This window comes from Cariama cristata, unplaced genomic scaffold (assembly GCF_000690535.1).
Source record: "Cariama cristata isolate BGI_N322 unplaced genomic scaffold, ASM69053v1 scaffold7651, whole genome shotgun sequence".
NCBI lineage: Eukaryota > Metazoa > Chordata > Aves > Cariamiformes > Cariamidae > Cariama > Cariama cristata.
This window is the reverse complement of record NW_009598624.1, coordinates 14,232-27,364: the sequence shown is the minus strand read 5'-3', so window position 1 is coordinate 27,364 and position 13,133 is coordinate 14,232. Positions and strand designations below refer to the sequence as shown.

The following is a 13,133-nucleotide window of genomic DNA, read 5'->3' as shown; positions in this document are numbered from 1 at the left end:
TCCTTATGAATGTATTCGGGAATGCTTTTCCCTGTAGCTTTTCACAGCAGTGGAAGTGTGAGCATGTTTTTACACAGGGAAGACCGATACAGGATGTTCTCGAAATACAAATCTCTGCTGTTCCTTTTTAGCCACCCAAAGCCAAATCCTACCTTTGTTTCCAACGGTTTGCCGAGCATACTCTGAGCCCACCCTGCCTGCGCGTTCCTGCTGCGGGGATACCAGAGCCTCTGTGGCCAGGGAAGCACTTTTATCCCTGAGCAGGCTGTATCCCATCAGGAAACTTAATTATTCCATTCTCATTAATGTAGGGTCATGGCAGGGACAGTCCTAACAAATCTTGCACCCTTCCTTCTCACTTAACCTTTGCTAATGTTTTGAAGAACTGGTAGGTCCTTTTTTGCCCTCTTTAACAGAAATGTCACTAGCTTTATTCTACTCCCACATAACCTTTTACGTAACCTCCTTTGAATTATCATCTTCTCAGGCTCATTTTTTTATTGCTCATTGCTTATATAATGGTGGTGCTTGGGGGAAGGGGGTCATGCGTGCTGGGGTCCCAGTCATCTTGCCCCCCTCCCTCCTCCCTTGTACCTTCTCTGTTAATCGCATTGTGATTTATGGCCGAGAACATCATATAGGGATGCGTTTGAATGGATTAATCTGAAGGATTGAAGCTTAGCAAGCCAGTTAGGGACTTAGCTGCTCTCCCTAACTTTAGTGGGAGCTCTGGGGCTTTAGAGGCCATTGTACTGAGATGCCAAAAAGAATTTTTTTGCTAAAGTAGAACAAATACCTGTTATCTACCAGGGTGACCTGCCACCAGGATTGCTGTCAGGGAGCCAGATCATGCACAACCTACATTGAACCCATGCTACTCCCCCAGAGGAGCAGTCCCTGGCATCTTCCCCCATCCCAGAAAGGGCAGGGGGATGCATGTGAAGCCCCGAGAAATTGCCTGGGAAAGTTCACATAAATCATGGCATGTGTTCAGTCTTTCAGAAGATCATGGTCCCTAGAGCTCCTGGGCTGAGCTATAGCTGGAGGACGGAGGAGCTGCACAGCCCAGTGCCAGGGTTAGCAGGAGGGTCCACTCTTGGGATTGTCCCAGGGATGGTGTGCAGGAAGCTGTACTCTGTAATGCCTGCTGCAAGGACATTTCTGCAGCTGTATCTACACCAGGGATGTGACACGAGCCGCCTGCACATGAGTGAACCCCCCTCGAATTAGCTGTGCCCAAGCGAGAGCGGCCGACCAGCAAAACAGCAAAGCGAGCTGTGCGGAGTGATGCATGACTCACTGGCTGTGCTAAATCAAATACAAGAGATTTGATTTTCCATTTGGGAGGATTATATAATCATCATTAATTAAGCTTCAATGAGAAAAGCAGGACTGTAACCTGACGTGAAGACTCAGTAGTCCCTTGAGAGGAGGGGAGGTGGCCCATGGGCCACTCAGAAGAGGACGGTGGAGTTCCCTCTTTGCTTCTGTGAGAAATGCCCACTTGCTCTCAGAGAATAAGGGAGGGGGGGTTATTTGCAAATAGGAACTCTTTCCAATATTTTTATATATTTCAGGTTCTGGTCCTGTAGTCCAGATTTTAACAAGAGAGATGAATAAATACAAACATCTGAGGGAGCTGAGTGCCATCACTGTACCCGTTGACCAGTAGTACCTGATAAGGGATAGGGTCATGTCAGCATCACCAATGAATAATGCAGTGGCTCCCATCCAGTTTTGCCTGAGGACTGAGGGAGAAGGCAAGTAATAAAGATAACCCTCCAAAGAAATGATCAGCTCCCAGTATAAAATGTCAAATTAAGTGAGAATAAATTATTTTACAAAGCTGCCTAATAGCTTACTCTGATAAGAAAAGATAAAGCGGGCTGGATTTATCCCTCCTGTGAAAATTGTTTGTACGTTTGCAAAGAGAAAAAGATCTCTCATAATCATATAACCAAATATTGGCTTTGGTATCCTATTTCTGAGCTGACATACTTGCTTAAAAACTCCTGAAAGGGACAAAGCCAGTCCTGCTTTTCAAAGTGTTCACCAATATCAAAAAGGACCACCAGCGTATTTGAAGTGGCAGATCTGTCCTTTCATTCAAAATGCCTGAAGTTTTCCTCTTGAAGGAGGAGATAACTGGTACGTGAAAAGAGTTCCCGATCAAGTAATATAATTAAATATTATAGTGGAATTTAAAATTGTGCATTTTTGTTCCCAATTACATGGAAACTCAAGAAGTGTCTGGTTACTGGATGCTAATAATAGCAGATACTCTACTGTTAGATGATATATTTCTCAGAGATAAGAATAATCATCAAGAAAACTATTATGCTGAGAAGAAAAAAAAATCTTTTCACTCCCAGAACAATTAATTCAATCTGAATTCCTTTTTAAAAGCAATAAACAGATTTACACAGAAGATGCATTGATCTTGAGCCTCCATAAGTGTATGCAGAAACAGCTGATAACAAGGATAACTCAAACTGAAATGAATGTTTTGATCAGAACCAACAGCCACATGTTATTATTTGCTATTAACAATATCGTAGAAGCTGCAGCTAGCAATCTGCAGTGCTTATGCTGAGTTCTCTATGGGTTCTTAAGAAAAAAGGGACCATTTCTGTCCTAAAGAATTTACTTGGGGTTCGTATCAACACAGGATGGTGAGGAGAGAAACAGGAGGAGGACAGAGGAGAGAGTAGATCAAAGCAGACAAGTGATGTATGGACACCATCACAGTTACTCATCCGAAGCTACTAAGTGTGGTCTGGCTTGCCACTCGCACTTTAGATTTCTTCATTATAGATACTAATTGCTGAATATTCTGTATATCTGTGGTCTGAATTTATTTATATGAAACAATCTTGATTTTATTGTGGTCTGTTTGGCTTGTGTTTTTTGAAATCTCTGTTCAGTTTGTTTGATAGTCACTAAGACTGGTTCTTTAAACATTAACATCTACTGACAAAAGAGGAAGGAGGGATTTCTTCTTTCAAACGGCATAAATGAGAGGTTTGCTGTTATAGGAAGAATACGTTTTAAACATCCTAAGTTAAAATAAGATGACCGAGCAACTGACTGCTGTACTATTATTAACTAATGTGGCATCTGGGGTTTTTTAAACATGTTTTCATTCATTTCATGTGGCATGATTTGTATCCCTAAAGATAAAAATCTTTTTATCTATGGTAGTTAAGGGTTTGGTTCCTTATATTACTTGGTTCCTATATATTGCTTATTTTTAATGTCTTGTCCTTAGCGTCCTGATCTTTTTTTAAAAAACCAAAACCAAACAAAAACAACAACCAAACTTGTATATAGGCAAATCAGTTTCTTTCTATCTTCTTATATGATATTTGCAGGTAATTTAATACTCCTACAAAAGAATTTTGTGGTAGCTCTAGGAGCAGCAGGTCTGATAGATAACTGCAAAAACTGTTAAAATTCATGCTAAGGAGCAACAGCTAACTGATATATATAAGACAGCTGTTTCACCTTTCTGATAATGTAATTAGCTTTGTCACATGACCTTCTAATTCCCTACTCAAGATATTTTGTCTCGATCATTTAATTGTGAAACACACACACCCTCATTTACCCAAGCCCACCTGTTTATATCCAGCTTAACATTTTCATCAGGCTCCATCTGACAAAACACTCCAAGACCTGTATTTGACTCATAAATGTTAATATCATCATAGCCTTAGACTTCATCCTGTATTTTCCATTCCACTGTTTTTCTGTGGTGCTCTCAGAAAGTCCGCTACTGAACTTTGCTACTTCAAGATGTTGTATGTTTCTTTTAAAGAGACTTGGAGAATTATAAAGTATGATTTTTCAGAAGGCATGCTTAAAAGATTATACCAGGATTTATTTTCTTTTTAATTCATGTAATGATCTCTTTTTTTAGCTACACTTTAAAATTTATCAACAAAAAAAGCTGAAATTTGCTGACCAGCTAGAAGAGCAGAGCAAAACAGGCTGTGCGGATAGAGCTGTGGAAAGAACAGATACCAACAAAATAAGACAGGCAGCCAAGTAATGCAGAAACAAATCGGGGTGAGGGGATCTTTCAGTTGTTGTAGTTGTTATTTTCAGATGGAGATGTACATTGCAAGGTGGTGGCTACCTGCCTGCATCACTGAGGCTTTTAATGCTCTGGACTTTATCAAAGGCAGCTGAGTACGGAGATGGCACAGGTTTGCTGTTTGAAGACAGGATGACTTTCAGCCAGGCCAGCTCTGTCTCATCTCCTTGGGCTTATTCATTCACTGCCGCTTAAGTTCAACATTCCCAAATGTTGTGATGAAATCCCAAATTTACTACATAGCTATCCTATACGATAATTTTTACCCTTTTAGTATTGCATTTACCTCTTGGAAATATAATCCTATTTTGTAAATGCCACATTCAGGGATATATTCTGCTTTTTTCTGGGAATAGGTCTCAGGTTATGGCTGTTTACATCAAACAGCTGAAGTAAAAAAGCCATCTGCTCTCTTTGGTGTGACTCGGTCTCCACTTTCTTCTGCAACTGGTGTCATTTGCAAGCCCATGGGTTCACTAACTAGGTTAACTTACCATACCTGTACTTCAGAGGCTGAATGTGCGTATCTTATTTTCATATCTTAGAGCCCAGCCTGCAAACATTTGCTACTGAACTTGGCTATTACAGAGAGAAACAGCCCCATTGACTTCAAATGTGACAACATATTACGTAGTAAGCTTGAAAGGAATTTTTTACAATGCCCGTAATGTGGGTTTATAGCAATCCCATTCATTTTTAAACAGGACTGACTACAGAAATCAACAGACTTGCACAAAATAGTAATACTGGAGATGAACTAATAACTCTTTACTCAGGCTTCTCCTGTTTCCTGTAGATCCTAACTCTTTCTTCTTTTTTTCCACCTCGTGTATTAAAAATCCCATAGAAGCCCTCATATATGCACATAACCCCAGGAGCAGAACGGGAATACATATTCCGAGGAAGTCCCCAGAGCAAGTGTGCTTTGCTGGTGAAAGGAGGAGAATTTTGCCCATATTTTTTATCTCAATATCCAGTCAGCCATGCCCTCCAGACTCAACTGCAAGAGAGGGCTGTAATCTCTGTGGATGTTCACATCTGTGCTGCTTTCTCAGATGAGGAATCTTTCTTCCCCTTTTTGGTGCAATATATATCGTGCAGACAGTGGCCTAAACCAGTTAACCACAGGTGTGAATTCTCCTCAGAGTACTTATTTTTCTGTCTCATACTCTGTTATCCTTGTTATCAGCTATGTATCGTTATTCTAAGGCTTTTAATAGGTTGAACTGGGTTCCAAAAGCACATGTGGTAAATTAAGACTTCTTCCATCTCTACAATGTATGCTAGTGAACTAAAGTCCAGTGTAGAAGCACCCCAGAATAAAAATTACTAGTTATCTCTTCCCCAGATAGATACATTCATTTTCACAGGAATGGACATGCTTATCCTTGCTTTGTCCTGTGCAGAAGAGACAAACTGTAGGGAACTTCATAAAGCTGGATACAGGGACCTTATAGAAAGGAAAGATTCACATTAGCATTAATCCCTATTAGCATTAGATTAACTCATATTGGTGAACTCTGGCTGCTAGATGGGACCTTCTCTGCCCCCACGGGAGACAGTCGGCTGGGCATGGCAAGAGCCCACGGGCCCAGCCCAGTTCCCACTGCAGCTTAGCACACAGGTTTTTTTCACTACTGTGGGAGCAGCATTACCATCTCTAAACAGCTCGAATTTGGATGAAGAGTTTGCATTATGTCATTCTAACGTGGCACTGTGGGCTAGCTTAAGGCAACACGTTCTTTTGGCAACTCCTCTCTGTGGCAGGAGGTGCTAGTGGGCTCTCAAAGCAACACAAAAGCTATGCAATCACGGAAGACACAGATGAAAAACCATACACAAAATCTGTAGCCGCATCACATCCAGTTTTTCCTTCTGCCCAGTGTTTCGGGAGACAGCAGGCCATCTGCAGACTCACAAGAAATGCACAGCTCTGGAAGCCAGTGCCGTACACGGGGTCCTCTTTACTCTTCTTTAAAACAAGGAGAACTTGAGCACGCTGGGGATGGTTCTCCTTAGACGCAGAAGGGGAAGGCACACTTCAGCAGTCGAGAATCACAAGCAGCCTCTTGCTAGCTTGATGAAGCCTCGCTGGCTGTGGGCCCCGGTGTTTTGCCACTGATGACTTGACGAACTCTCTTCAGCTACCTCCCTTGCCAACACTTCTTTTCACTGCCTCATGGAAGTTAGGGTGCTAGGCATGCTGCAGCATAGATTTTTTTTCTTGTGAGTGATGAAAAAGAGCAATTGGATGCGTGGGGTTTCTTTCCAGAAAGCTGGTTTATGCTCTGTAATAAGGTTTGGCCTTATTTTTATCAGGATTAACCTGTAAGATTCATACTTGAATTTAAGCTCTGATGTCTTTCTGCCTAAGATGACTGACTTGGATTTAAATGTATGCATATCAGCTTTAAAGCTTTTAGAGCACTTCTCTGAATAAAATTCGTATTAGTACACTTCAAGTGTGCAAAATATTCAGGGAGAGCAAATGTCGAACGAGGCATGACTCTAGGTCCTGGTTTTTTCCCTACCTAGTGCCTAACTCCACTTGCAATGGCTTTGACGAGGCTGTCCCAAGGGCTTACAGAACACCCCCGGGAAAGCAGATCTGCTTCGTTGCGACTGTTCGTTTGGCGACACCTCAGTTTTTAAAGGTGAGTGCGTACCCTGGGTCCATTCATTTCAGAATTTCTCAAAACAATTTCAGATGGGATGACACGCAAAGTTCTTAGTTTTGCTAATTGAATGGATTACAGATTTCACATTTCATGCATAAAAATCCAGTGAAGAGGATTATCAGTACGAGCCAGGATCTGCAGAAGTGGTGTTACTTCTGCCCCCCTTGCATGGGAAATGGAAACCCTCCTTGCATTAGGAATTGCAAAGTCACTTTAAGATTGCATTCTTCATCGCTGCTTTCTGTTCCTGTGATGGGACAGTGTACAGGTGGCCACCAATGCTTTCATTTGTGCCCCTCGGTGTCTTCAGGTGACTGTCGCTAGTTTCCCTCCTCCCAAATCCTGGTAGTAAGATAGCTGCTTGGGGAAATAAGGATAGACCACCCAACCTCGTGCCTGGCACTGCAGTTCCCTAATTAAAAAATGTGAGCTATTGCATCAGGTGTCCCATCCTCAGAGGTTAAGAGATTTTTAATCTAATTGAGACGTAGCTGGTATGAAATCACTGCGCCCTTGGCCTGGCTCCATCACTGCTCTGGGACTGGCAGGGCACTCTCTACTGATTCATGGCCCCGGCAGGCAAGTAGAGTCCCTTCTGGGTAAGTGACGACACTTCCCATAAATCTTAACCACAGTAACCATATTAGCAGTAAGGGCTGGATTTAAGGTTCTCCGTGAACCCTGAAAGCAAATTCCCTTGACTTTGGGCAGCTAACATCTCAAAATAAATAGGGAAATGAAATGGGCTTCACGTGGCAATGAGCTGCCCAGTGCTAGGGAGGAAGCAGCTGCTGAACAACGTAGAGAAGGTGTTAGCTGCCACAAAATCCTAGACACCAATCTCTTCAGTTCACCTGGGTGACTCACTTAACCCCTGCTCTTGACTTCCTCCTCTAAAATGAAGGCAAAAATATTTATCTGACTGGCTAAGGAAGGCAGACTCAGCATTTTGGTTACACACAGCAATGTTTGCATGTCACATCTTGAATTTTAGGGTATGTTCTTGGCATCAGCATGGATTTTGGCACAATCTGGAGAGGGGGGTAGAGAGGAATTTAAGGTATGCATGAAGCCTTTTGCCTCTGTACAGCCAGCAACTTTAATCAACTTGGTGAGCATCAATATGCATCAAAGAAATGCTTGATGGCAGTGTGCATCAGCTGGTCCCAAGAGGGTTTAAATGGTCTGAAAGACTTCTCTCCCCAAGAGGAACAGCAGAGAGAGAAGTGGCAGTGGAGATGATGGGAGATGTCGCTGAGCCCACGGCACAGGGGGACGAGGCACCAGGGAGCAGGGGGACAGCAGCACTGGGGGCTAGTGGGCAGGCTGTCCTTGTCAGTGACGATGGAGACCCTCCTGCAGGACAGACATGGGGACACGGTAACTCTGGATGCCACCAAATCCTGAGCGCTGATGCTGGCAAGTCCCAGGCCAGGAGTCTCCAGACTGACTCTAGGCAGCTGGTGGAGCTGGAGTTGCCCCTGCAAACTGCCAGTGGGACAGGAGAGGTCAGCAGAGGGGACCAGCAAGCGGGCTGGGAGCCAGCCGTGGGGCACACAGCCAGCCCCAGCCCATGCACAGGCGCACACCACAGTGCCATCCTTCGTCCCCTTCCCACCTCCACCCAACAACTGATCACCACCGACTGCCTCCTGGTCCTCATCCCTCTGGGGCAAGGATGTCCTGCCTCACAGACAGCCCTGTGCCCTGCCTCCTGTAAATCACTTATTAATTATCATTCTCACGAGAGCTGAGGGCTGTGGTGAGTCTTACGGGCCAGCTTCTTCACTGCAGGAGTGAAGTGCAAGGCAAAACCACTGCCTTTCACCCACCTGACAGGCCCCATGCAGGCAGCCTGCCTGAAAAGGTATTTACTCCTCCACAGCTATTGAGTGGGAAGAAGAATGTCCCCCTTTCTCAAAGCGGGCTCGGAGGGCAGACGACCAAAAGGGCTGGGCAAGGGTGGTGGCTATCTTCAGTAACACAAAGAGAGCAAGGAGAGACATGGCAAACCCAGGTGGGACCAAGCACAGGCTGGATGCTGGGAAGGAGCATTGCTCCTCGGGGCTGTGGGCAGCCCAGCCATCACACCCCGGGCACTGCTTCAAAACCATAAAAACTTTGGCATCCTGAGGAACAGTGTCAGCTCTTAAGTCTATGTGCATCACAAGTTCTTCTGCTCAACTCCTGCAAAAATGTTGGCATTGATAAATACAATAGATCGCTCTCTGGAAGTGCCAGAAAAATGTGTGAATCCTCTGTTTTTTCCCCTTATGCACCATGTATTTATAGCTAACAAAAGCTAAATGAAGCAGAGGGGTGAAGCTGCAACGCTCAGTAAGTCGGTTTTCTTCACCGTACAGGAGATGTGCATCGTGGAAGAACCTCTAGAGGAATTCACATCAAGACACAGTCTGGAGTGGAAATTTTTATTCCTGGATCACAGGTTGGTGACAAGAAAGGCACTCCTGGTTGTGTTCGGTGCTTGACTACTGCTATTTTTGTAAGTGCAATTCTCTCAAATAGTGTTCCGTTTCACATCTAAATCAAATGAACAGAACGGTTGCCACTGAAATTACTACAAAAGCTGATGTTTACTGTTTTACATTTATTTTTGATTTATTTTTATCAGTCTTTTAAAACAAAACTACTCTGTTTCTCAGGCCAAATTTGTGATTAGCTTGTTCTTGTTTCCTTTAAAAATATCAGCGGACCAAAGTCTGTCACATGGCAAAATGATCTAATTATTATACAGCTGCAGAAATCATTCTTTCCAAATCCAGCCATTGATTGCGTGTGTGCAATTCCCACCGAGTTACAGAGGGAAAGTCTGTGCTGGCCTGAGGCAACCGTGCTGGCAAATGTACAAAGCAACTGCCTCAGCACGCCACGGACGGGCTCTGCAGGCACCCAGGGGGAAGCAGCACAGATGATCTCCCCTCCTACCCCCTAGTCCCGGCAGACGATGACTTCCTATCACCTTGCCACACATTTTCCCCTGTGCAGGGACTGCGGGAGCCGCAGCAGAGCCCCTGACCAAGGAACAACCGGGGAACGGCTCCCTCACAGCAGGTTCCTGTGTGAAGGTCCCTGAGAAGCTGAGTTGCTTTCCACAACCACATTTTCTCTGGAAAGATGGGGTTGTCACAACCTTGTCCTGGGGGGACAGCGCCTGCCGGCATGACTGTGCCCAGCTGGGCATCCCAGGCACAAGGTGGGAGATAGTCAGGATCTGGTCCCTGGGGTGGACAACTGTACAGCGACAAGCAAGAGCAGATCTGGGCTTTTTCCATATCCATGTCAACATGCAGAACTGTTTGGTTTGTGGTTTATGAATTCACTTATATTGTGCCTAACTGTAGGGCACCGCCGATTATAGGATACTTGCCTTTTGAAGTGCTGGGTACTTCTGGCTACGACTATTACCATATAGATGACCTAGAGCTGCTAGCAAGGTGCCACGAACACTGTAAGTATCGCATGGCCCATTCCTGTGGAGTCACTGGCACACCTTTTTGCAGTGAAATGTAGTTTCAGTTAAAATTGATTTAAACTTAGAAGGGGAGGTTTGACCCTTGCCTCATGCCTGTAGGTCTTAGTAGAGCTGTAGCAGATCAGGGGCACCGCAACTGATCAGCATCTGGGCCAGACTAATCAAGCTTTGAAAAATACAATTTTACCTTCTATATCCCCCAAAATAGTCAACAAGACTCATTGAATGGATAAAATATGCGAGATTAGACCCCCCAGGAATAGTTCAAGCAATCTCAGAGGAGATCCTATTTTGTAAAATTCTTGCAGATTATTTACCCTAATGTTGTTCACCATGTATTTGGGATTACCCGTGATTACTTAAATATAATCTATTAAGATTTAATTGAAAATCTCTTTCACTAAGTAAAGAAAATGAGGCAATGCTTCACAAATCTTTGCTTACAGAATTGGCTGAAACATCTCCGCTTACCACTTCTGGGTGTCCTGAAAATATCGCATCAACTTTAGTTTTTATATGTTGGCATTAAAATATAGAAAGACTAAATATGTGCATTTTTGGGAACCCTGTGAAATCACTGAGGAAAAAAAAGCAGAGATTAATTTTGTTGGTGAATCTTTAGAACCTTCAATTCACTCCAGTTTACTGCAGTTTGAATTCTTGTCAGTCTGGGAATTTTCTTTCAATTTCAAATGATTTTTGTCTTTGCACAATGTTATCTCTCAGACTCGCTTCATTCTGAATCCATCTGCACACAATACTCATCTTTTCAAGCATTTTTATCCTGTACTTTTCTGTTACGGAATTTATGATCACTCTTAGAAATTAATCCCAGATGCCTAATTAAGCAGTATGTGATCAGCACATAAACCAGGGTAAGATCTATGTTTAAATTGTAGCAGACACTAATGCATTAGTGTCCAAAGTTAAGGTTAATTGTACTGTGTAAGAATGTACCTTTCCAAGTGTCAGAAGAAGATACCTACTGATCTTTATGATTTTTGCTCTATCATAAGACTGACAGGACCACTCACTTGAAAGGTGCTCAGACTCCTGTCTCCCTTGGGAATCACCAATATTTTTGTCACTCTTTTCACATTTCGTGTCATTTTCACATCAGAAATTGTGCTATAAGCTGTGTGTATTTTCTGTTGACAGTGATGCAGTTTGGCAAGGGGAAGTCGTGCTGCTATCGGTTCCTGACCAAAGGACAGCAGTGGATCTGGCTCCAGACCCATTACTATATCACCTACCACCAGTGGAACTCCAAGCCAGAGTTCATTGTGTGCACACACATGGTGGTAAGGTATGGAAAATCATATTAACCAGTGGGGAAATAAAGGACAGTAAGATGAGGGCATCCTCATGACTGCCAACATTTTCTCTTAAAAATATAATATCTTTTACATAACAAAAATTTAAGCCTGAACTCTCTGAAGGAAACACGTTCATTATAGAAAAATGATCAGACTGAACCTTACTTTATGCTAAGCTTGATTTGTCAACCATGAGTTTAAGGACAAATTAACTGTTGCATTTTTCCATTTTGTGCAAAAATAGATAATAGGCAGATCCCTTAACTATTCACTTCCCCTAATCCTTACATTGTTTTTAAAGAGATGTGTGGAAGCTTTCCAATGAAGTCATAAAGCGGTTGTAGAATGTGAATTTGACCTTTATATATACTTATAATATGTAAGTAAATATATATATATAAAATACTTTAATATACTTCTTAACTTCAAGAAGATAGGAACAGAGCAAAAACTGAATATTAAAACAGTCTCTCAAATGTTATTCAGTAGCATTTGACTTAAGTGATTTTTCAGCTGTTCATTTAACCTGTAAAATGTTGCAATATTTTGTTCCTCCACTTGCTTAAAGTACCTTTTATGAAATATAACAATACCATGCTGATACGTAGATGTATATTTTCCATTCAGTTATGCAGATGTTCGGGTGGAGAGGAGACAGGAGATGGGCTTGGAAGAAGTGTCCTCAGAGGTTGTGTCCTCAGCACTAAAGGTACAATGAGAAAAGCTTTTTTCATGAATATATGTAGTAATCACAACTTTTTCCTATGTTAACGTCACTGAAGACTCCAGCATTGTCTTTCTGAGTGTCTTCCCTCAACTTCAGAATTCATTGCTCACTTGAATAATTTTAACGTAAATTGGATAAGTTCGTGAAAGGATAAACCTGGAGATCAGTAACAGCCACAAATTAAGTGGAACATGGGCAGGGGCAACCTGAGATATCTCCACCTTTCCTTGGCAAGGTACTACAGTTTAAAGATTCATTTGGACTTGTTCTGGCAATCAGCCTTCTTCGCTACATCTCGGTGATCTGCTGAGGGAAGAAAGAAAAGCTCCTCCTCAGTACATGGCTGAGTGTCTCACAGAGGTTGCAGTTGCTGTCACATCCAACTGAATGCAAAAGAAAGAATCAGAAAAACATCTGAAGGCACGAAATTACTATGGCAGTAGCTTGCTAGCTATTTCCAACTCAGTGACAGCTCTTTGTAAAATGCAGTAGTTAGATGTTATTTGGAAGGGACATTGACACCTGTGCCCAGGTCTTCTGCTGACCTACCTGGGATTAGTTCTGCTCAAGTCTTTTTTAGGCCAGCCAAAGAACTGGGTGTGCAACCATTACTAGATGCATCTCAAAATGATTTTACTCTGACAGATGCAATAGCTATTCCCTTTTTTTTGGTTTGTTTTAGGACAGTGGCACCAGCTTGGATCCTGAACAGCACTTTAATGCACTTGATATTGGTGCCTCAATCCTCAGCGCTAGTCGGACACCCTCAGTATCATCCAGGAGCTCACCAAAATCTTCCCACACACCCAAGTCGGACCCAGCA

At 42.9% G+C, this 13,133-nt stretch overlaps 1 protein-coding gene across 1 annotated transcript in view; it reads left to right on the top strand.

Moving 5' to 3' along the window:
• Positions 1 to 13,133, top strand: part of NPAS2 (neuronal PAS domain protein 2) — a gene marked incomplete at its 3' end in the record, with an annotated part of 47,898 nt that overhangs the window by 21,592 nt on the left and 13,173 nt on the right. Inside the window, exons 7-12 of the mRNA XM_009709365.1 lie at positions 6,632 to 6,750; positions 9,138 to 9,220; positions 10,137 to 10,243; positions 11,426 to 11,573; positions 12,211 to 12,292; positions 12,993 to 13,129. Coding sequence (XP_009707667.1) covers positions 6,632 to 6,750; positions 9,138 to 9,220; positions 10,137 to 10,243; positions 11,426 to 11,573; positions 12,211 to 12,292; positions 12,993 to 13,129 — 676 coding nt within the window. The remainder of the gene's footprint in view (positions 1 to 6,631; positions 6,751 to 9,137; positions 9,221 to 10,136; positions 10,244 to 11,425; positions 11,574 to 12,210; positions 12,293 to 12,992; positions 13,130 to 13,133) is intronic.